Source organism: Capra hircus, chromosome 16 (genome assembly GCF_001704415.2).
Source record: "Capra hircus breed San Clemente chromosome 16, ASM170441v1, whole genome shotgun sequence".
NCBI classification, from domain to species: domain Eukaryota; kingdom Metazoa; phylum Chordata; class Mammalia; order Artiodactyla; family Bovidae; genus Capra; species Capra hircus.
The window spans coordinates 64,256,036-64,279,931 of NC_030823.1; the positions used below are offsets into that span (position 1 = coordinate 64,256,036).

The window sequence follows — 23,896 nt, forward strand, 5'->3', positions numbered from 1 at the left end:
TCCTCCTGGACCAGGAGTGGAACCGGTGTCTCCTGCACTGGGAGGCAGATTCTTCACTCCCAGACCACCAGGGAAGCCCTAAGACGGACTTTTGGTGCAAATACAGCGAATCTGTAAGCCCATAAATGTAGCAAGGTGTAGGTGTTCTGATAGATACAAAGAATAAATCCAAATAAGTCACATTTGTAAAATAAATAAAGCCCACAATGAATCACCCACTTGAATGACTGTATAATCCAAAGGCAATACCAAGTGTTGGTGGGGAGGTGGAGAAACTGGAACCATGAAAATGGTGCAGTCATTTTGGAAAACAGTTTGCTGATATCTTAAATTGTCAAATATAAACTTACCATATAATCTAGCAATTCCACTCCTTGAAATCCACCCAAGAGAAATGAAAATATATGTCCACACAAAGACTTGTGTATGAATGTTCATAGCAGCATTACTCATAATAGCCACAAACTGGAACCGATTCATATGTTCATTAATTATGCATGCATAAACAAAAGACAGTATATCCATATGTTGGAATATTATTTAGCAATTAAAGTAAATGATATACTGATATGCTAAAGTATAAATGAACCTCAAGCATTACACTAAGTGACAATGCCAGATGCAAAAGCTTATATATTATATGATTCCTTTTATATGAATCTAGACAAAGCAAGTTTGTAGAGACAGAAAGTAGATCTGGGTTTGCTGAGAGCATAAACGTATGATGAAACTTTGGGAGCTGATAGAACTGTTCTAAAACTGAATTGTGGTGATAATTACACACCTCTAAAAACTGACTAAATTATTTAAAGTGAAAATGTTAATCACTCAGCCGTGTCTGACTCTTTGCAACCCCATGGACTGTAGCCAGTCAATCTTCTTTGTGCATGGAATTCTCCAGGCAAGAATACTGGAGTGGGTAGCCATTCCATTCTCCAGGGAGTCTTCCTGACACAGGGATTGAACCCAGGTCTCCTGCATTGCAGGCAGATTCTTCATATGAGCCACCAGGGAGGCCCCCACTAAATCATTTAATCATACATTTATGCTAAGTCACTTCAGTCGTGTCTGACTCTGTGCGACCCCATAGACAGCAGCCCACCTGGCTCCCCTGTCCCTGGGATTCTCCAGGCAAGAACACTGGAGTGGGTTGCCATTTCCCTCTCCAATGCATGAAAGTGAAAAGTGAAAGTGAAGTCGCTCAGTCGTGTCCAATGCTCAGCGACCCCATGGACTGCAGCCCTCCAGGCTCCTCCGTCCATGGGATTCTCCAGGCAAGAGTACTGGAGTGGGGTGCCATTGCCTTCTCCTATACATTTATAATGGGGAAATTTTATTGAATATAGATTTTATCTCAATAAAGAAGGTAAATATTTTTTCTTAAAGTATATACCATAATTAAATAATCGACAATTCTTTGCTATACAAAAGAAATAGAAAGACCCTATAGTTCAAGTGTGGCCTGCAGACCCCTGGAGGTTCCTGAGACATTCTCAGGGAGTCTTCAAGGTATTTTCCTAACAATAAAGAAGCTATTTGCCTTTTTCACTCTTGACATTGGCACTGACGGGGCAAAAGCAGTGATGGGCAAAACTGCTTGTGCCTTAGCACAAATCCAGGCACATCTTTTTAGTAATCATAGTAGTACTATTATTATTTTTTATTGGAGTATAATTGCTTTATACTGCTGTGTTAGTTTCTGCTGTACAATGAAGTGAATTAGCTATATGTATACATATATCCCCTCTCTCTTGAACCTCCCTCTCGCCAGCCTTCCTGCCACCTCTTTAGGTCATCACAGAGCACAGAGCTGAGCTCCCTGTGTGATACAGCAGCTTCCCGCTAACTGTCTTATACATGGTGGAGTATGTATGTCAATCCTAATCACCTTTTCATCCCACCCCTCTTCCCCTCCAGCGTCCACATGTCCATTCTATGCATTTGCGTCTCTATTCCTGCCCTGCAGATTGGTTCATCTGTACTATTTTTTCAGATTCCACATGCATCTGTTAAAATGTGATGTTTGTTTTTCTGTTGCTGACTGACTTCCCTCTGTATGACAGACTCTAGGTCCATCCATATCTCTACCAATGACCATACTTCATTTCTTTTAGAAATAACTCAGTAGAAATTAATTTTGTTAACTCTTATGCCATAGATGCATATCTTTTTATTTTTGAATAAATAAGATGGTTATCTCAGGAAAAGCACTTCTGCAGTTGATTGAGCTGCAAGCTGAACTAGCAGTTGTTTTTTTGAGTCACCATCTCTACTGAAGAATACTGGATATTCAGACTTGGGTATCTGGCAAATGTTTTCTCAGAAACAAATGAAGAGAGCTTGTTACTCCAAAGAAAACAATTGTCAGTTATCGTTGCTGCTTATAAAATTCAAATGTTAAACCAGAACTAGAAGTCTGGAGAACTTGTGTCCGCCACCATATGCCTGACAGCTTTTGTCAAGATTTTTCTTGTGAGATTGATGCTGATTTTAACAAATGTGATTTTTTTCATATTGTATAATGAAATGTATCAAAATTTGGAGAATATAGGTAAGGGGTCTTGATACTAAAAAGTCTGAGGACTACCGACCTAGTGACTAATGGCATGAACCCTGGGCCCATTCTGCATAGAGTCAATCCCAGTGCTATTACTTGTTAGTTATAGAATCCCAGTAAGTGCTTTGCCTGTCCATATCTCAGCTTCCTCATCCATAAAATGGGGATAATAATGGTATGCATCTCAGAGAGGTGTGTGGGCATACAAATGAATTAATATGTGTATCCTTGTGAACATCAAAAGGAGTCGATGTATGCAAACCAGTTAAGACCTGACTTATAGTAAATGCTTCATGATTTGTTATTGATTTCTTGGGGAGTGGTAACTTGTAAAAAAACCAAATACATTATAAATACAAAATCTCTATATAATTTTATATATATGTATATATATTTGTAACTGGGAAATCTCCAGCTTCTTTGCCCCTCGCCCTTGCCTCTGCCTCACCTTTGGTCCTCTCACTTCCTAGGAAGGCATGTCTGTACCTGATATCCTAAAGTATCTTTCCCATCTATTAAATCTCTGTTATATTTGATGGGTGATTTTTCTTTTTAGCAACCACACAATACACTTTTAAGGAAGATTTGGCGAGACATATAATTATGGAGGGTAGTCTAATAAACTGAATAGAAATCGGATATAAGTATATGTCATTCTTAGAAGTCTCTTTCCTGCCTTAGCAGTGTTTAAAATTATGATGCATCATTTAAGTTCAAAAGAGTTTAGGAAATTATATAAATAGAGAAAAAGTATAAGGTTCTGTCTGTCATATCAAGTAGATATTTTTTTCAAACAGAAAAAATCCATTTTCAATGCTTAATCCAAGCAGACATAAAGTTTAGGGAGAAAATGACTCATTTGGAGGGAACCTACATCTTCAGTTCTTCAGAGAGACTACAGTTGAGCTATTTTTACCTCTAACTGTTTAAAAAAGTTAATGATGTGCTGACATCATTCATTTGTTCTACCAATATTTGATGAATGCCTCCTATGAAGTGCCAGGCTCCTAACCAGGCCCATAAAGAAGAGTTGTATGTCCCGCCCTCCTGGAGGCAGTGCATTCAAGCTTCCTAATTGTTCTCCCACTTTCTCAGTCAAAAAATAGATAGTTCATCTGTTCTCTGACTGTATCAGCAGAGGGACTAGTATATATTTTATACTTTTCAAATGTTCATGAAAACAGTTTTGAGTTTAGTGTGAGGTAGAGAAGGTAAGCTAGACTGCAAAAGGATTGTAATGACTTTTTCTTCTCCTGGAGGATCACAGACAGAATTACCCTGTATTTTGGAGGACTGACATTATACAGATATGCTCATGTTTGATGGTAAATAGCAAACAGCCTAGCATGCAAGTCAGTGTAGTTTCTCTGACTCTACATTTCACATGTAGTTTTTCTTACATGGCTTCTGCTATCCTAGGGGAAGCAGAAACTCTTGAAAGAGCTCATTTGAGGACCATCTGTTTTGTGTGCCCTCCCACATCACTCTGCCGCTGGTGAGAATGGTGGATTGGCCCACAGAACTTTTTACTCTTTGCTCTAGCCCAGGTCTTTAATTACTGCCACACCTCAGGCTGCTTGAGTGTATGTAGTCACCTGTTAAATGGGTTTAACATTTCATTTTGGTAGGTATATTTAGAGAACAAATTTTAAAGCCTTAAAATTTTTTACTGGACTATAACTGCTTTACAGTGCTGTGTTTCTGCTATATAACAATGTGAATCAGCCTTATGTATGTATGTATATATCTCCCCTCCCTCCTGAGTCTCCCTCCCACCCCCACCATCTCACTCATCTAGGTCATCACAGAGCCCCCAGCTGAGCTTGCTCTGCTATACAGCAGCTTCCCACTGGTTATCTGTTTTACACAGGGGAGTGTATACAATATTTGTTTTTCTCTTTCTAGCTTACTTCGCTCTGTATAACAGGCTCTAGGTCCATCCACATCACTGCAGAGCAGTGGTATTATTGAGATAGCGTGCTTGCTGATAATATTTGCATTTTAAGATTTGAAAGTATTCCTTTCCTATGTGGCTGGTTGACAGGGAATAAGAGATCAGATCAGGCTAAAAGCCAGAGTACTTCCGGAATACAGGCTAGGTTGAGTTTTATTAATTTAATTGAATTCAATCTCAATATTCATCATTCGTGGAAAATATTAGCTATTTTTAGTCATGTTGCTGTCACTGCAAGGGCCTTGTGCAAACTCTGTAACTTCAGTTGTCTTTCACAAACAAAATGCACAAAATTACTTATCCTGAGCAAGCAACCAATGACTGTGATTATACTGCTGTTGCTTTTTTTCACACTAGGATCTTCTGATCTTTGATTCTCTTTCTATTTTTAGCAACTCCACCTAAAATTCAAATACTACTCACATGTAATTTTCTAAAAGGAGCCATTTTATAGTGTTATGAAAGTTCATTCTTCTTTTCATGATAGTGTTCCCTGTTAAAATACCTGGCAGTTCTACCTGTTCTGTGTGCCATCTTCAAGGACTTCTGTCTGCATGAGATAACCGGCTGTAAAGGCTCCCAAACAAATTTCACATTTTGGTAATGAAAATTCATGCTCCTGTTTAATTGCTGATTCTTACCTTGTCTTTTCCATGTGTGTTTATGTGTTTCAGGAAAAAAGTGCCAGTTCAAATGTAAGACTTAAAACTAATAAAGAGATCCCAGGATTAGTTCATCAACCCAGAGCAAAGTAAGTTCCATTTCCTCTTTGCCTATTTTGTTTTGAGAGATAAAAACGTTTTTAAAGTGAGCTCCATTTTGCCTGCTGGATAACCAAGACTTAAGAAAAGGCCTCAGTAATTGAGACACATGATTTAGTCTAATGGGACATAATAGAGAGCCAAAGCAGACCCACAGTATATGACGGAGCTGACACTTCACATCACTTCACTTCACAATGATGGGAAGTATCTTCATGACCGTGGGGTAGTGAAGAACTTTGAATAAGTCACAAAGGATACAAATTGTAAGAAAAACGATTATTTTTTATGACTACGATAAAATTAAGAACTTCTACTTCTCAAAATATACTATAGGAGAGTAAAAGGCCATAAAACATATAATTAGCAGTAGTGGATTCTTTACCAGCTGAGCCGCAAGGGAAGCCCAGGAATACTGCAGTGGGTTGTCATGCCCTCCTCCAGGAGATCTTCCCAACCCAGGGATTGAACCCAGATCTCCTGCATTGCAGGCCAGTTCTTTACTGACTGAGCTACCAAAGGAGCCCAAGAATGCTGGAGTGGGCAGCCTGTCCCTTCTCCAGGGGATCTTCTCAACCCAGGAATCAAACCAGGGTCTCCTGCATTGCAGATGGATTCTTTACCAACTGAGCTATCAGGGAAGCCTGGTGAGATTTCCAGGATATATGAATTAACTATGTGAGTCAAGAAGTAAAAGATAGAACTTACAGAAAAATAGGCTAAAGACATAAACAACCACTGACTGAAGAGGAAAATGAATAGCTGATGTGTCAGGAAAAACTACCATGTCACACCACAAGACTGGCAAAACATAGTCTGTAGATAGAAAATATTTACCAGGATGTGGGACAACCAGCACACTTAACTCCTGGTGGTGGGAATGTAAGCTGGTACAATTACTTTGGAAAACACTTTGCATTATCTAGTAAAATTGTACCTGGGTATACCTGGCTGCCTAGCGACTCCACTCTCAGGTATATACCCTAGAGAAACTCTTATGGAGGTGTGCCAGTAGGCATACTTTGAAATATCCATAGCAGCACTGTTTATATGAACTCTTAAAGTTCTTGAAAGGATGGGACTTCCCAGTGTCCCAGTGGTTAAGACTGCATTTCTACTGCAGCAGACACAGGTTTGATCCCTGGTGGAGGAATTAAGAATCCCACATGCCATGCAGCATGGCCAAAAAAAAAAAAAAACCTTTGAGATAAAACCCAAATGTCCATCAGACATAAAATGAATAACAGAAATGTAGTATAGTCTTATGATGGAAATACTATATATCAGTGAAAATAAATGACCTATAGCTACATAGATCAAGATGGAGGGATCTCATGAAATGTCAGACTGTGCCAGTACAGTAAGTAATAGTACCTGCTTATGTACAGTTTCACACATATAAAAATTCAAAAACAGGCAGAAATAAGAAATACTTGTATATACATATATTAAACATATGTATATACACATATTGCTCAGTCAACTGAGCCACTCTCAGTTGGTAAAGAATTATCTGCCTACGATGCGGGAGACCTGAGTTCAGTCCCTGGGCTGGGAATATCCCCTGGAGGAGGGCATGGCAACCCACTCCAGTATTCTTGCCTGGAGAATCTCCATGGACAGAGGAGCCTGGCAGGCTACAGTCCATGAGGTCGCAAAGAGTCGGACACGGTGAGGCTTCTTTCTCCTGGATAGAAGACAATGGAACCAGAGGTTCTATCTCTTAATCCAAGTTATGGTTACATGCATGTTCCTTTAATTATTATTATTTAAAACTGTATAAATAGCATTATGTTTCCTTTTCTGTGTGTTAAATATTGCACAATTAAAATATTAGAGAATAATGAGTAGTTTTCTATATTATTCTGAAGCTGAGTCTATCATTGGTGATAAAATGCACTTTCTGTGACTTTGAAACTGCTTGTCCTTTCTTCAAAAAGGCTATTATCCCAAAGGCTGCAAATCTCTTTTGTGCTGTTCTGCCTAACTATGAACAAATTCCCTCAGGGTGCTGATCACATGAGTGAATTTGATACAGTCACTCCCACCCCCAATAAGTTTAATGAGGACATATGTGTAAATAAACATCATAAGTGGAAAGAGTTGTGTTCTCTGATTCTTCCTGGGAAGGTGAGACAAAAATAACATCATCACTTTAACCTGGGTGACTGTCTGTAGAACTGCTGCTGCAATGGCCACTGTGAGATGGTGGTCAGGACTCTTCAGGGGGCTGTCCATCAGCTCAGGGATTTAATTTCTTACTTCCAATGAGAACCAGACATTTTAAACTTCATTTATCATTTACAATGTCAGCCAATTTTTCTTCCCAATAATGGGAGAGCCAGTTTTTTCACCCTCAGGTAAGTGTTATGCTATGATCACAACCTCCCTAATCAACTTCACTAGTAACCACTTTTATCTACACTAATTTTTTCTGCCTCTGGGGACAACAGATATCTGAAGATATCTATTGAATCATCTTTTCATCAAGCTGTTATATGTGTACTATTTTTAAATGCTCCTCTTATCTCTGAGTTCTAAAGAAAAGACTCTATTAAGGAGAACTAAGGAGAGTTTCTCTTCTCCTTTAGAGCAAACACTTATTTACTTAATTTTGACACACTGAAATAGCATGCTTTGCAGTCTGGTATATGCTAAAGCTTCCAGAGAAGTTGATTAAATTGGCTCATGTGTTTACACTAAAATTATGAAGAGAATCCCATTTTTCATACAGCATAATGCTTGTGTGTGTGTGTGTGTGTGTGTGTGTGTGTGTGTGTGTGTGTGTTTTAAACTGAATCAGATCATTGGGTTTCCAGAATTCAGCTAAGAAATCTTTCTGAAGGTCTGAGAGATTTACTTTTCCTACATACTGACCCTTAGGATTCAGGAAATTATTATTTATTATGCAGTTGTACGGGCTTCCCTGGTGGCTCAGACAGTAAAGAATCCGCCTGCAATGAGGGAGACCTGTTCGATCCCTGGGTTGGGAAGATCCCCTGGAGGAAGGTATAGCAACCCACTCTAGTATTCTTGCCTAGCAAATCCTTATGGACAAAGGAGCCTGGTGGGCTACATTCCATGGGGTCACAAAGAGCTGGACACGACTGAGTGATGAAGCACAGCGCATGCAGTTGTATAAAATGAATTTGTTTCCCCCTTGAGTGGAGGGACAATCCCATACCTGCTAACAGCAGATTTATTAAGAATGAAGGCGAGTAGTGCTCACTCCTTCGTTTGATGCGCCACATAGAGTGCATTCTCACTGCCTTTGTAATCTCAGTCCAGTGAACTAATGTCTTGGAACTTTACTTTTCTCCAAAAAAAATAGAGGTGAAAAATTCTATCTTATAGGACTGGGGCTTAAGTGAAATAATGTATCCCTGGTGCTTATCACAGTGTCTGATGCTTGGAAAGAACACCTTAGCAATTAGAAACAACCCAAAAATGCCCTTGGACAGGAAACTGGGTAAATGAACCACACTATGTTCATACAGTGGAGTATTAGCAGCTGAAACGAATGCACTGCAGCAATACACAATGCTGGATGCCCCCCAGCAGAACTAGTTCCTACTTCTAGCAACTAGAACAAAGAGTAAGTCCTGAAACATTGCACGGAGCATGATACACACTATAAAGTTAACAACAACCAAAATAGGGACTTCTCTGGGGGTCCAATGGCTAAAAATCTGCAAGGGACACAGGTTCGATCCCTAGTCAGGGAACTAAGATCCTGCGTCCCACAACTACTGAGCGCACGTGCTCTAGAACCTATACATCACAGCCCACATGCTGCAACTGAGACCTGGCACAGCCAAATAGATAAATTAATTTTTTTTAATCTAAAATAAATCTTCTGCTTTTTAAGCACATAGAGAGATCGAATAAAGGAAAGCGGGGACATGATGTTTGAGGTGGAGGAACACACGCATGGGTGGGAAGTAAGTAACCTCTAGGTTGTTGTTAAGGTCCTAGCTTTGTTTTCTTTGTTTTGGTTTTATGGGTGCTTATTATTACTATTTTTTAAAAAATAATCAACTAAAGAAATGCAAGTCATGAACTACTAGCAACGGTGTGTTCTGCTGTGAGGGTTAGGATTACCCCCACTTCCCTGAGGTTTCATGCTCAGATTGTATAGACAATCTGAGGTCCTTCACCTTTGATCTCAAGCACGTGATAAGGACCCCTGAGCCTGTGTGTCCTCCTTCGCAGGGATGGCAGACACATTTGCAGAGTCGCTTTTACTAGAGAATTCTCTTGTCCATGCAATGTGCATATGTCTGAGTACTAACCAAACATCCTCGTTTCCATGCTTTGATATTTCCAATAATGGAGTTAATGAAAGTTAGTAACAATCACAGAACGTTAGTGCCAAAAGGACCTCAGAGACCTGTTCGCTGTTTTAAAATGAGGAATTTGAGGCCTGCACCTCACCCATGCTAACAAATGGTGCTGTCTCTATGAGGATCACGAATCACATGAATTTAAATAGAGACCACTTGATTAACTAATTAAATATTCATTACTCTCCTGTGGCAATAAATGCTAAAAATTCTAACCCAAAAATTTCCACAGGGAACACAAAACCCTAATAGTGCCATCTTTATAAAGTATCTTGGAGTTTCCTAGGGAAACTCATGGCGCTAATGATAAAGAACCCACCTACCAATGCAGGAAACATAAGAGATGTGGGTTCCATCCCTGGGTTAGGAAGATCCCCTGGAGAAGGAAATGGCAACCCACTCCAGTATTCTTGCCTGGAGAATCCTAAAGACAGAGGAGACTGGTGGGCTACAGTCTGTAGGGTCACAAAGAGTCAGACACGACTGAAGTGACTCAGCAGGCAGGCAGGCATTACATAAATGTGTTGTTTGCTCAGTCATGTCTGACTCTGTGTGACCCCATGGGTTGTAGCCTACCAGGCTCTTCTGTCCATGAGATCTTCCAGGCAAGAATACTGGAGTGAATAGCCATTCCCTTCTCCAGGAGATCTTCCCGACCCAAGGATCGAACTTGGGTCTAAGATTTATATATAAATATCTTCATGCCTTTCCTGTCTGGGACCCAGAGCTGTTCAACAAACTCATCACTGAAAACTTGGCCAAGAACAGGAAGGATGCCCCCAAAAGTGTCTGAGCAGCCATGGTGGGTACCAGAATATTCATGTTTCCCACTAACAAGAATCTTCTCGGGCTCTCCTTTGGAGCCTGTTTATGCTAACTTTAGACACAACTCTAACCAGTCTGCCTGTGCTGCTTCTAAAGTGAAGTCGCACAGTCGTGTCCAACTCTTTGCAACCCCATGGACTGTAGCCTGCCAGGCTTCTCTGTCCATGGGATTTTCCAGGCAAGAGGACTGGAGTGGGTTGCCATTATGGAGTCAAAGCAGAAACTGAGAAGAAAGTGGAAAGAGGACTGATACCTTCTCTGACAAGGAGAAATGAAAGGAAGAGCTCAAAAGCAGGCAGAGCACAAAAGCCTGGAGTTCAAGGTCATTTTGCTTAAAGAGAGCCAGCTCTAACCTTCTTAGAGGCTCCGGGGCTATCCCAGTATTACAGAAGAGCATTGTGATTTAAGGTGAGGAGAGTGGCTGCTGGTCGTCGAGTGAAAGCTAAGTAATGTTTGAGATAGACAGCTATTCAAGAGTATACAGTTTAGAAGACTTGCATCCAGAGTGGCTCAAATGAATGATGTTTTGGCCCTTAAAGAAGGAAAGCTGTAAGAAATCTGGAAAAACTCAACCTTGCAAAATGGCTATTCTGTCCAGCCAGAGAAAGAGAGGAGACTGTTTAACCTCTGTCATCATCCAAGATTCTGCCCTGCCTGTATAAAATGCAGTGAGAGGGGACCTGTTTCTGAAACAGGACGTCTGCCTTATTTGAATGATCATATCTGTTGTTGTTCAGTCGTGTCTGACTCTCTGCAGCTCCATGGACTGCAGCACGCCAGGCTTCCCTGTCCTTCACCATCTCCCAGAGCTTGCTCAAACTCATGTCCATTGAACCAGTGATGCCATCCAAACATCTTGCCCTCCATCGTCCCCTTCTCCTTCCTGCCTTCAATCTTTCCCAGCATCAGAGTCTTTTCTAATGAGTTGGCTCTGCGCATCAGGTGGCCAGAGTATTAGAGCTTCAGCTTCAGCATCAGCCCTTCCAATGACTATTCAGGACTGATTTCCTTTAGGGTGGACTGGTTGGATCTCCTTGCAGTCCAAGGAACTCTCAAGAATCTTCTCTAACACCACAGTTCAAAAGCATCAATTCTTCGCCGTTCAGCCTTCTTTATGGTCCATCTCTCACATTCATACATGACTACTAGAAAGGATGGCAAAAATTAGATTATATACATGAAAGTGCCTTAGAACTGTGAAAGTTGATACTGGTATCAGATATTTTCATTCTTTTTCTTTTCTATCAAAGCTGATATTATTTTAAATCTAGATCTTACACACAGGGGAAACCTCCTTTAAGCCCTATTATCTGTCATGGGAGGCCTAAAGGGTTTCCAGTCACTCGTGCCCCTCTCCGTGGCCCCTGCAGGGAATGTCAGGTGAGGTTGCCTGCCACACCTAGACGAGAGCGGAAGAGGCTCTTCCAGAGCCACTCCCCCCACCCCCGCCCCCAGCCACTAAACCAGTAGGCACTAATGTCAAGTGAGAGAAATTCTGGATCATGTGTCTCTTACCCCAGCATCCTGAACCGCCTGGGAACACCCACAACTCTTTGCCAGGTAGAAACTATTGTCATTAAGACCACATTGCCCCCAAGTCCTTCCCCTCACATCCATGATCTTCTCTGCTCTCCTTACCTTCTTAGTTTTGCCCCACAAACCACACCCATCTCGCTGAGGATACGGTTAAATAGCAAATAATAGGGAATCAGGGCAAGGGCTGCTCAGACATGCCTCCCCACTTAGTCCACATTACAGTGGAATTTCAGTTCCAAAAAGTCACATTTGCTGTTACCAGTATCAAAGATGTTTAGGGGCAAGGTCAAGTTCTTGGCTCGTCTACAGCCAGCACACAGCCATACAGTCAGCTGAATACCATGCCCACACCTTTGTAAAATATACATTTTAATATCATAATTAGGATATATTTTTTAAAGAAACTTCTAAAAAATATTTATTTATTTTATTTTTGGCTGCACTGGGTCTTAGCTGTGGCAAGCGGGCTCTTCCTTGTGGAGCACAGACTTAGTTGCCCCACGGCATATGGGATCTTAGTTCCCCGACCAGGGATCGAACCCACGTCCCCTGCATTGGAAGGCGGATTCTTAACCACTGGACTGCCAATGAAATCCCAGGATATATATTCTTGTTATACTTACACGCAGCATTGAAATGTGCCATGTGCTGCTTACCTGTGCTTTTTGTTTTAATTATAGATGTGTATCCGAAGGAAAAACAGTGGGCACATACCTCCCAGTAAATAATATGTACACTGAAAGGAAATTGTGTTCCTTAAGTTGTAGAAACTGATAGGCTATTATGAAACACATCTGTAGGATTACTCTCGTGACATTTAGCCTTAGTATGATTTCAGAGCACTTCAGTGGAAAAGTCTGCAAAAAATAAAAGACTGCCCCAAAGTTCAGACGCTCGGCATTTTTCACCTGAGGGAACTGGGAAGCACTGAAAATATGCACTTAACTACTCTTTGTTTTTCAGCATGCACATCTCTGAAAGCCAACAAGAATTCTTCAGAATGCTGGATGAAAAAATTGAAAAGGTAAGAAGTGAAGCAACTGCATATTTCAAGGGGAATGTTGCCTCATGAGTTAAGAGTAACAATGTTCTGGTGTCTGTGGCACAAAGCTGTTCTTGCAAGGGGGTGGTTAGAATTAACAGCAGTCACCCCACACACACAACTCGGAAGGTGGCTGTGAGAAGGGTCAATGTATGACTGAGCTTGCCAGGATCCTGGGCTACCGCTGATGTTTCACTGAAGCGTGGAAACTCAGTGAGACTGGCGAGAGCCTTTGCCTAAACAGTGTTGCTATCATTGTGTATTGTCCACCCCGATCCCCTGCTCCGTTCTCAGGTTGCAGGCCAGGAGGTCCTTAGTGCCTGCTTACTACACGCCCAGTGCTTCTCTGACTTCTTTACAAACGTCACAAATATGTTGCAGTCAATACCTGCTTGAGGGAGCTGGCCATGAGACAAGTAACACGTGCATTTTACAGACAAAGAAACTGAGGCTTAGAATGCCTGAGTATAACTTAGCCAGGTTTGCAAAGCTAATAGCGGTAGAGTTAGAATTCCAGCCCATGTCTGTCTGACTCCAAAGCAGAACCTCCAAGTCACTTCTCCATACGGGTGTGGATTTTATAATGACGTGAAGATTCAAAGTTGATCCATGTGGAAATTTAACCCATATTTACGCTCTCAGAGTGCCGTATGCAAATCAACTGAATGAAGAGTAGAGTATGGTAATCATTAAAGGTTTGCATGCTCATAGAATTTCAGTTTATCACTGCAGGGAGTGAATTTTAAATGCTAAAGTCATACATTTGAGAACTGTAATTTGAAAGCCTTATTCTAAAGAAGAGTTAAATTCTAAATTCAGAACAGATCCCAACTATGGTTAAGGCATCACCGACCAAGTTTACTTTTGAAATGTTTTCCATTTTAATTTTTATTTCTTTTTTATGGTTTGTAGTCCTTGAGTATTTCTTCATGAATTCCTAGGTTCTGTATATATCAGTCAGTGGAAGAGAGTGAAGAAGGTTTTAAATTCATCTGTATTTCAGTAGCAGACTCCACTCTGAGGTAGACCCCTGCCCCAAAAGAATCATTATAAAATTTTCTAATGCACCATTAAAAGACCAGCATATATTACCAATGTAAAAACTAAAAATGGGTAATGAATTAAAATAATAATTTAATCTATAGTGTTCATTGGCTGTGCTCACATACTTATTTGAGTATATATTTTTCTTTTTTACTTTTAGTGAAATTTTAGCTTATGCATGACTTTTTAGATTGAAAACATCATCTAAGAATAATTAGCAATTTTTACATATTGATTCAAAAGCTGACTAACTTGCCAATAACATTTTGTTTTCAGTAAAGAGAAACCTAAAAAGAAATATTTTGTTCCCACTCTAATGGTGAAGATTTTTTTTTTCTCTGTTTGGATTATTTCTCCTGCACTAACATTTTGGCAATAAAAATATATGCTTATTAGTTAGAGGTAATCTGCAAAAATTGAAACCTGAATTGTAAGTTATCTTTTTAAGCAACATTTACAAACCCTGACAAAGTGTTGAAAATGATCTAATCTCTTTCCAGTGTGTCTCCATAATTGAAATTCTACCTCTTGTTACTCAAAACTGAAATTCATTGTTCTCATCTGGAATTCGATTTCCTGTCTTACTTTGCATCTAAGGTGTAAACAATCATGTGTTTAGTGCAACAAAAGCGAAGTTTATAGCTTGATCATTTGTTTGGTGCAACTTTCCTTGGACAAAGGAGCATTTGTCGATTCAGCATAAACAGTGTTCCCACTATATATTGAACACATTCATATTCAAAAAAGGAGCTGTTATATAATCTGTGATAATTGCCCAGTTATAGGATTCTAAGGGAGTTTTCTATCAACTCTGAGCCAAACTTTCCTGTTTCTCCTCCCTTACCTAAAGTTCATCCTTCTGAATTTTGTAAATATGCTATCCTTTGTATCATATAAACATTAAGCCTCCCTCAAATTAAAATTTTTCATCATAATGTATATGTTTGGCTTAATATAATCTTCACAATAGTTTATATAACCAAAATTGGAAATTACATTCTTGTGAACTATTTTGCTGACTCTTTACCATTGCTGAATATTTCTTTGCTCCAACTAGCATGTGGACAACCATAAATGCAATTCAAAACTATTCTTTAGGTTTTGTGGTGGTGTTCAGTCACTAAGTTGTATTCAGTTCTTTGCAACCCCATGAACTTCCGCGTCCCTGTCCTTCACTATCTCCCAGCATTTGCTCAGACTCATGTCCGTTGAGTCGGTGATACCATCCAACCATCTCATCCTCTGTCACTCCCTTCTCCTTTTGCCTTGAATCTTTCCCAGCATCAGGCTCTTTTCCAGTAAATCAGCTCAGCTCATCAGATGGCCAAAGCATTGGAGCCTCAGCTGTAGCCATGGTCCTTCTAATAAATATTCAGGGTTGATTTCCTTTAGGATTGACTGGTTGGATCTCCTTGCAGTCCAAGGGACTCTAAAGAGTCTTCTCCAGCACCACAGTTCAAAAGCATCAATTCTTCCGCACTCAGTCTTCTTTATGGTCCAACTCTCACATCCATACATGACCACTGGAAAAACCATAGCTTTGATGAGATGGACCTTGTCAGCAAAGTAATGTCTCTGCTTTTTAATACATTATCTAGGTTTGCCATGGCTTTTCCTCCAAGGAGCAAGCGTCTTGTAATTTCAAGTCTGCTGTCACCATCCGCAGTGATTTTGGAGCCCAAGAAAATAAAACTTGTCATTGCTTGCACTTTTTCCAAATTTATTTGCCCAGAAGTGATGGGCCCAGATGCCATGATCTTAGTTTTTTGAATATTGATTTTCTAGCCAGCTTTTTCACTCACCTCTTTCACCCTCATCAAGATGCTGTTCAGTTCAGTTCCTCTTCACTTTCTGCCATTAGAGTGGTGTTATCTTCATATCTAAGGTTGTTGATATTTCTCCCGGCAATCTTGATTCCAGCTTGTGATTCATCCAGCCCAGCATTTCACACGATGTATTCTGCATAGAAGTTAAATAAACAGGGTGACAATATTCCACTTTGAGGTACTCCTTTCCCAGTTTTGAACCAGTCAGTTGTTCTATGTCCAGTTCTAACTGTTGCTTCTTGACACGCATACAGGTTTCTCAGGAGACAGGTAAGGTGGTCTAGTATTCCCATCACTTTAAGAATTTTCCACAGTTTGTTGTGATCTACATAGTCAAAGATTTTAGTGTAGTCAATGAAGCAGAAGTAGATGTTTTTCTGGAATTCCCTTGCTTTCTCTATGATCCAATAAATGTTGGCAATTTGATCTTTGGTTCCTCTGCCTTTGCTAAATCCAGCTTGTACATTTGGGAGTTCTCAGTTCACATAGTATTGAAGCCTAGCTTGAAGGATTTTGAGCATAACCTTACTAGCATGGGAAATGAGTGCAATTATCCAGTAGTTTGAACATTCTTTGTCATTGCCCTTCTTTGAGATTGGAATGAAAACTGACCTTTTCCAGTCCTGTGGTCCCTGCTGAGTTTTCCAAATTTGCTGACATATTGAGTGCAGCACTTTAACCGCATCATCTTTTAGGATTTTAAATAGTTCAGCTGGAATTCCATCATCTTCACTAGCACTACCTTTGTTTGTTTTATAGGGTTGACTTAAAAAATTAAACTCATGCTGAAAATTGGAGTCATTCTGAAAGGGCTTGATTTTTGAGACTTAATTTTTCTCTGGATTCCTTTTTTCTTCCTTAAATTATTAAGAAGCAAAGCTGAGTGAATCTGTAGTGATTTAAACCTGCCCTTCCTTGATTCATCCTTTGTATTTATTGAATGTCTCCAGGGCATGATACCTTTGAGCTCTCCTCTCCATACCAGAAGAAATCTCTGCTCTGTCTCCTCAAGGTATATGCAAAAGTACCATTGATATAAGATGATATTTATTGTGAAATTTAGTATGAATGACTCTACTTCCCGAGTGGCATAGTGGTAAAGAATCCACCTGCCAATGCAGGAGGTGCAAGAGACGTGGATCAGGCAGATGCCCTGGAGGAGGAAATGGCAACCCACTCCAGTATTCTCGCCCAGAAAATCCCATGGACAAGGACCCTGGCAGGCTACATGGGGTCACAAAGAGTCGGACACAACTGAGCGCGCGTGCGCACGCACAAACACACACGCACAAACACACACACACACTACTTCAGAAAGAATCATGGTGCCGAGCTGCAGTTTACTTTTGCACCCCAACTGGGCAAGCAGTGTTGTAAGAAGTTATGGGTGGCAAAGAAAAGCAAGTAGCAAAAATGAATTAATTATTTAGCACTTATGAGTACCAGGCATTACGCGATGACTCAGGATAGAAAAACAGGAAATGGGGGATACAAAATAAGTAGGAAACAGTCCCTTGCCTTGAGGAGCTCAGTTCTAAAAGCAAATGTCTTTGAAACGGTAATTATTTTAACCATGGAGGAGTCCTTCATCCAGCAGCCCCACCTCCAGTATCACCATGAGTCAGATGTTCCTTTATTGAATGCAAACGTTTCAGGAGTCAAGTGCTGAAACTTGAGGTCTGTGAAGCAGGCAGTTGGGACATCTTTGGCCACTTGACACCATTTCACTCTGCTGACATGAGGAAAGCGAAGGCACTGAGCTGCATCTGAAGATGACCACGGGACAGATTTTTATCAGGGGAGCAATGAGAGTTCTGCTGCTGCTAAGTCGCTTCAGTCATGTCCGACTCTGTGCGACCCCAGAGACGGCAGCCCACCAGGCTCCCCCGTCCCTGGGATTCTCCAGGCAAGAACACTGGAGCGGGGCGCCATTTCCTTCTCCAATGCATGACAGTGAAAAGTGAAAGTGAAGTCGCTCAGTCGTGTCCGACTCTTGGCGACCCCATGGACTGCAGCCTACCAGGCTCCTCCATCCATGGGATCTTCAGGCAAGAGTACTGGAGTGGGGTGCCATTGCCTTCTGCATTGAGAGTTCACAGGAGCATTATAACCTCTGATCTACAGTTCCTTTTCCTTTTGGAAAGCAACAATCCTGTGAAAAATGAGAGCACCTCATTTATCTTTACCTCATTATTTTTTACAAGTACTTACCTGTTATTCTGTGACAAGCTGTAGTTGTGCCTGACAATTCGCAGGCTCCTGAATCTTATGTAAAGTGATGACATTTGCCTAGCATTGCATCTTAAAGAAAATAACGGTTCACTGCAGAGGAAGATAATGATTTTAAACTTGTCTTTCAGTATAATCAGAGGAGAAAGAAGAGATCTAGATTATTAAAACGTGGCCCTGTGGAGGAGATTTTGAATATGATACCAAAGACAGATCACATCAGATTTTAATATACGCTTTCTAAAATACATTTAAATGTACTTGTAAGAAGAAGAAAAAGTAAATACATTTTTAAAGTATCTGCCTTAAGAGTATCTTTTCCAGGCAAACACAGGGATTTATATTTTGCTTTAGGAAGATTTAAGAACAGCAGCCAATGACTGGGAAATCTTTTGCCTTCTGAAAGAGAACCCTGAATATTAAATAAAGAATGTCTCCTCGGCACAGAGCTGTTTCCATCTCGTTAGTTTTCCGCATGCAAGGCATCTTAAGCTTTGCATCATGGGCATCTTTTGGGAATTTTGTTAAAGTTATAAAAACACTCCCTATAAAAAGGCACATGCTATCATATACACAACATTCTGAAGTAAAACTTTAGAGTTTATACCTCACTGGAGCCTGTCCTTGGTCCCCAAGCAAAAAATCTGTGCATTTTACTGGTATGCTTTGCTCAGATCCAAGGCCCGATGACACCCATGAGCACCCATGAGTCTCATCAGCATCCTGTCTTATTCATGTGTATCTCTGACTTAAAAGTAGGAAACCAAGCACAGATCAACTCCAACACAACCCTGTCTGCTTCCTCTCTCATCTCCCTTCTCTTTGAAAATAGCTCATAGTACTTCACCACCCCCGCCCATGCGGGAGCCATCCGCATGCCACTGTACTTCACATATTCCCGTACAATTTTAAGACTCTGCCTCTGTTGACCAGAATTATTCAATGTGACATTTTGAGGAAATGTCTGGGAAAGAGCAGCGGGTGGATTTTAAATCAGCTGATTTTTAAAGATGTTTATCTGTAGACCTCTACATCTATTGCAAAATCATTTATACTCAGAAAATGTTTGGGTTCCGGAAATGGCCTGAGTGCCTTGACCCCAGAACTAGTTGGTGAGAAAGATCATGATAAGTCTGCATTTCTAAATTTATTTCAAGGGCTCCTTTTCTTAATATGCCAGAACTCCGTTATGAATCAGTGTGTCGCAGATCAAAAGGTGTTTGCTTTCCATCTGGTGAAGAGACTGACTTGTGTGTAATTATGAACTGTGATTTGGGGTTCTATGTATAAACTCTCCCTGTAGTAGAGAGTTTAACCTCAGAGCTGCTATAGATCGAAGATAATGCCTGGCACCTGCAGGTGATGATAGGTTTTACTTTCAGCTGGTGCATTTAAAGGTTTCCTCAGGGCCAACAGTGATGAGAAACATTGGGACTGTTTTATCAAATCCTGAACAATGTCACCCGGCCTGGCCCATGTGTACAGATGAAGTCATAGCTTGTCCCTCCCACCCAGCTTGCCAATTTTGGTAACAACCCGGACCTTCAGCACTGGCAAAGAGATGCTCTTGGCGGCCTGAGTATTTTGGAAGTGGGCTGGGCTATCGATATCGTTGCATTAAACAGTTCCTTGCTCCACAGGAAACACAACAGGGCCCTGCTTTTGCTAATTACCAAACCATTCCTATGTCTCCTTTCCCTTCATCCCCCGCCTCGCCTACTCTCTGCCCTGTATGCATCTTGCCTCATTCATCGGCCAAATTAAAGCTGTAACTACAACGGTAAGGACGTGACTCAGCCCTGTTTTGTTTCTCTCCCTACTGCATAGCTTTATGCAGGTGACTTCTTACTTGAATTCAAGTTGAAATGTACCACCTACGTGCCTGTGTCCTGTCACTTCAGTCGTGTCTGACTCTTTGCGACCCCATGGACTATAGCCCGCCAGGCTCCTCTGTCCGTGGGATTCTCCAGGCAAGAGTTCTCGAGTGGGTTGCCATTTCCTCCTCCAGGGGATCTTCCCCACCCCGGGATCGAACCTGCGTCTCTTCCATCTCCTGCACTGGCAGCAGGTCCTTTACCACTCACGCCATCCGCTTAGTCACGGTGGTAACATGGCGCAGGAACCACTGGTGATGTGTATACACACCGTGGGCTTTGAGGACCCCCTTGTTCCCCAGCATCCCAGGTAGCTACTAGTCATGGGGGACGCAGCCAAGGAAAATAAAGCGGGCAGCGAGCCTAGAAGAAATACGGCACAACCAGTCTCCACTCTCTCTCTTTTTTTCTGGAGGGCTTGATTTTCAGAGACTTCTCGAGGTTCTATCAGCCTGAAACCTGAGGGAGTAGCAAAGGAGAGATGAGTGCAGGCTCCAGAACAAGGGAGTACAAGGATGCAGACAAAGCCCATGCCTTTCTTATGAATGCGGTGAGGCTGACGGTGCTCTGAACTCAGCGGCGACATGGGGCACAGCTGGTGGATGGTGCCATTTTGCTGGGCGTGCAAGGGAAGACCGCCCGAGAAGCCACTCAGCAGGGAGACAGTGACGCAGGCTTGAGTCATTTTCTTGCCTTGTTCCCTTTTGGCTTCTCCTTCCCATCCTCTTCCTCGGCTATCTGTTTCCCTTCCTCCCCATGGCTTTTCCACTCTTCACCTTTAGCAGCCAGGGGACATTGCTTTCACCACGCAGAGAACACTTGGGGACAGAGAGAGGAGAGTGCCAACCTCTGTAACTGCTGATGTTTTATTTAAGAATCTCGAAAAGGACTCAAAGCATTACATAGATGGTACCCTAAGGATGAACACTGGACCTTGTTCATCTTTGTTTCCCTCAAACCTAGCAGAAGGCCTAGCAGAAGGTTAGAACATGTTCTCCCCAGCCGTGGGCCCGGGACACGCACTCCTCGCTGTGCTCTGGGCCTTCTCTCCCTCGTATCTGGCTCGTTCACTGCCCTGTGCCTCCTGCGGGCAAGGACCTCCCATTCGTAGCTGCAGTCCTCTTCCTGGCCAAATGCATGCGCTTTCTATGCCTTTCCTCACCCCTCTGTGTAGGGAGGAAGGAAAGGAACCAGCTTATCACACTCTCCTGTCTCTGCTTGGCTAGCCCATGGAGCAGGAAGAGGGTCAAACCCGACATTCTCCACTCTCTCCATCTGTGACTGGGTGGGCCAGTCACCATCCATTAGGCCTCGGTGGGGGATGGGAGGTAGGCGAGGGGACAAGGAGAGGTTGCTGGGTTCTCTAATCCAGCAAGAACTCTGATTCTCATTGACCAACTGCTCTCAGTTAAAAACTGTAAGGAAAGGTGTATGCTTAGCTCCCCAAACCTCTAGCCATGTTCAAAACAAATTCTAGGGTATGAGCAATTTTTTCAGAACAAAGAGCTCTAAAGTTTGTCTGGAAGGCACATGTTTTTCAAGAGATATATCGGGGCCCAATGGCTAAGGCTCTGCTCCCAATGCAGGGAGGTTCTATCCCTGGTCAGGAACTAGATTCCACATGCCATGCCACAACCAAAGATTCTGCATGCCTCAACGAAGATAGAAGACCCCATGTGCTGCAGCTAAGACCCAGTACAGTCAAATAAATAAAATTTAAAAAAATGTAAGGCATATGGGTTGAAATCCCAGACTTGCTAAAGCCATTGTCCTGAAGGAAGTGAGTCTTAAAGGAGATGTATGAGGCTTTGTGTCCTACAGGAAGTGAATCCTAGGGGGAACCCATGAGGCTCCAGTCCACCAAGTACCTTCTCCTGGTGAGGGGCAAGGGGGTGGTATTGAAATCTTAACTCTTAATACCTGCTGCTGCTAAGTCACAGCAGCCATGTCCGACTCTGTGCGACCCCTTAGACAGCAGCCCACCAGGCCCCCATCCCTGGGATTCTCTAGGCAAGAATACTGAGAATAAACTAATTGAAGACATCTCTTTGAATTAAATCCATCAAGTGACCTGGAAATCTTCTGCAAAAATACCACAAATTTTTATAGTGTTTCTTTTTATCATTGTGAGGAATCAAGTATAACCGGGGAAATTGTTATAATATTAAGTGAAAAAAAATTTTAGTTGTGTCTTATCATAGGACTGAAACTATATAAAAATGGCACACATATGGTCAGAGATTTAAGTGAAACTTTTAAGGCGTTCTGATTTATTAGGAAGATAGGTTTCCAAGAAAATTTTTTAATTTAATTTCAATTTTGATTGATGGTTTTCTTATAAAATAAGAACAATTTTATAAAATGGCCTTTTGGAGAAGTCTGGCCCCATCTGGAGAGAAATCTTTCTTAAAATGAAAGTCATATCTGCTGTTTGAGCTTTTAAGAAGAGGGCCTCTGAACCCACTGATGATAATTGTATTTTCTGTGACAAGAGTGGGCAGAATACAGCCTATGGGCCAAATCTAGCCCACCAGACAAGCATGACTTTTATGTGTTTAAATGGTTGAGGGGAACAAAATGCAGAATAATGTTTTCTGATATGTGAAACATTATATGAAGTTCCAACTTCAGTGTCTACAAATAAAGTTTTATTGGAACACAACCATGCTGTTTCTTTTACTTTTATCTTCTTTTGTGTTTATGGCTGCCTTCATGCTTATAGCTGCTGTAGAGTTGCATCAGAGGCCCTTTGGATGCAAAGCCTAGAGTATTTACTGTTTGGCCCTTCACAGAGAAAGTCTCCAATCCCTGGCTTAAGACATGGCCCAGGCACATGGCATCCCGAGTCCTGTATCCTTGCTTTTCTCTGTCCTCAGTCTTGCTCACCTCCTCATGGGGAAGGAACATCATTGACATCACCTGAGTGCCAACATCCAACAAAACTTGAGAAATAGGTCCCTTACAGTTTCTAAAATATCCTCCTTTTTGCCAGTAGAATGAAGATCTGGGTTTAAGAAACACTTCACGTGTGCTTGCTCAGTCGCTCAGTCGTGTCCAACTCTTCGTGACTCCGTGGACTGTAACCCACCAGGCTCCTCTGATCCTAGGATTTCCCAGACAGGAATTCTGGAGTGGGTTGCCATTTCAGGGGACCTTCCTGACCCAGGGATCAAACCCAAGTCTCCTGAGACTTCTGCATTGGCAGGTGGATTCTTTACCACTGAGCCTCTTGGCAAGCCCAATAAACACTTCATGGGGGTTTTAAAGCTGTTTAGTTAATACATTCTCTATTGGAAATGAAAAGGTCAGTCTGCTAGGATTCTTGTCACTGTGCTTGTTATCATGGTAATCATTCCTATATATGGTCAAAGAAGCAGTCAGAGGCTGTCATACTCCTCCCATTCATTACTAACGAGATCTTTTTCCAACTGAAATAATAACGCGCAAGTCTAATTAGAATAAAGCTCATTAGAGACAGGCATGGCCATTAATGCCTCGATTGATTTTTCTAATGAAATAAGCCGGGGGAGGAGACTTGAACAGCGCAGCTAATTATGTCTGCTTTTCTTCGGCATTACCTCAAAACTTGTTATAAATTGCTGTTGGGCTGTAAACGAAAATGCTGCTGAAACACTCCCTGGTTGAAGAGGCTCTGACACTTGCAGCCCCAAGAAAGAGGTGGGGGGTTGTGGGGGCATCTGCTCCTGGCCCACAGCCCTACAGGAGGAGGCGTGAACAGCAGCCCCTGGGGGTGGCCCGCGTTTCACTTTTCCACCCTTTTCCCGTCTCCTCCACATCATCTTTGTTCTGGATTCTGGCTGGTAGTTCACAGATGCTCAAGCTGTGGAATGCAGCTTTCATGGCCCTGCATTGGTTCAAGGACGGAGCTTAGATGTCAAGATTCC

General features: G+C 41.8%; 1 protein-coding gene across 2 annotated transcripts in view; it reads left to right on the plus strand.

Annotated features, from left to right (window-relative positions):
* C16H1orf21 (chromosome 16 C1orf21 homolog) overlaps positions 1-23,896 on the plus strand; it is a 245,160-nt gene that overhangs the window by 209,998 nt on the left and 11,266 nt on the right. For both annotated transcript variants that reach the window (XM_018060710.1, XM_018060709.1), the window contains exons 4-5: positions 5,186-5,262; positions 12,940-13,000. In XM_018060710.1, the coding sequence (XP_017916199.1) occupies positions 5,186-5,262; positions 12,940-13,000 (138 nt within the window). The remainder of the gene's footprint in view (positions 1-5,185; positions 5,263-12,939; positions 13,001-23,896) is intronic.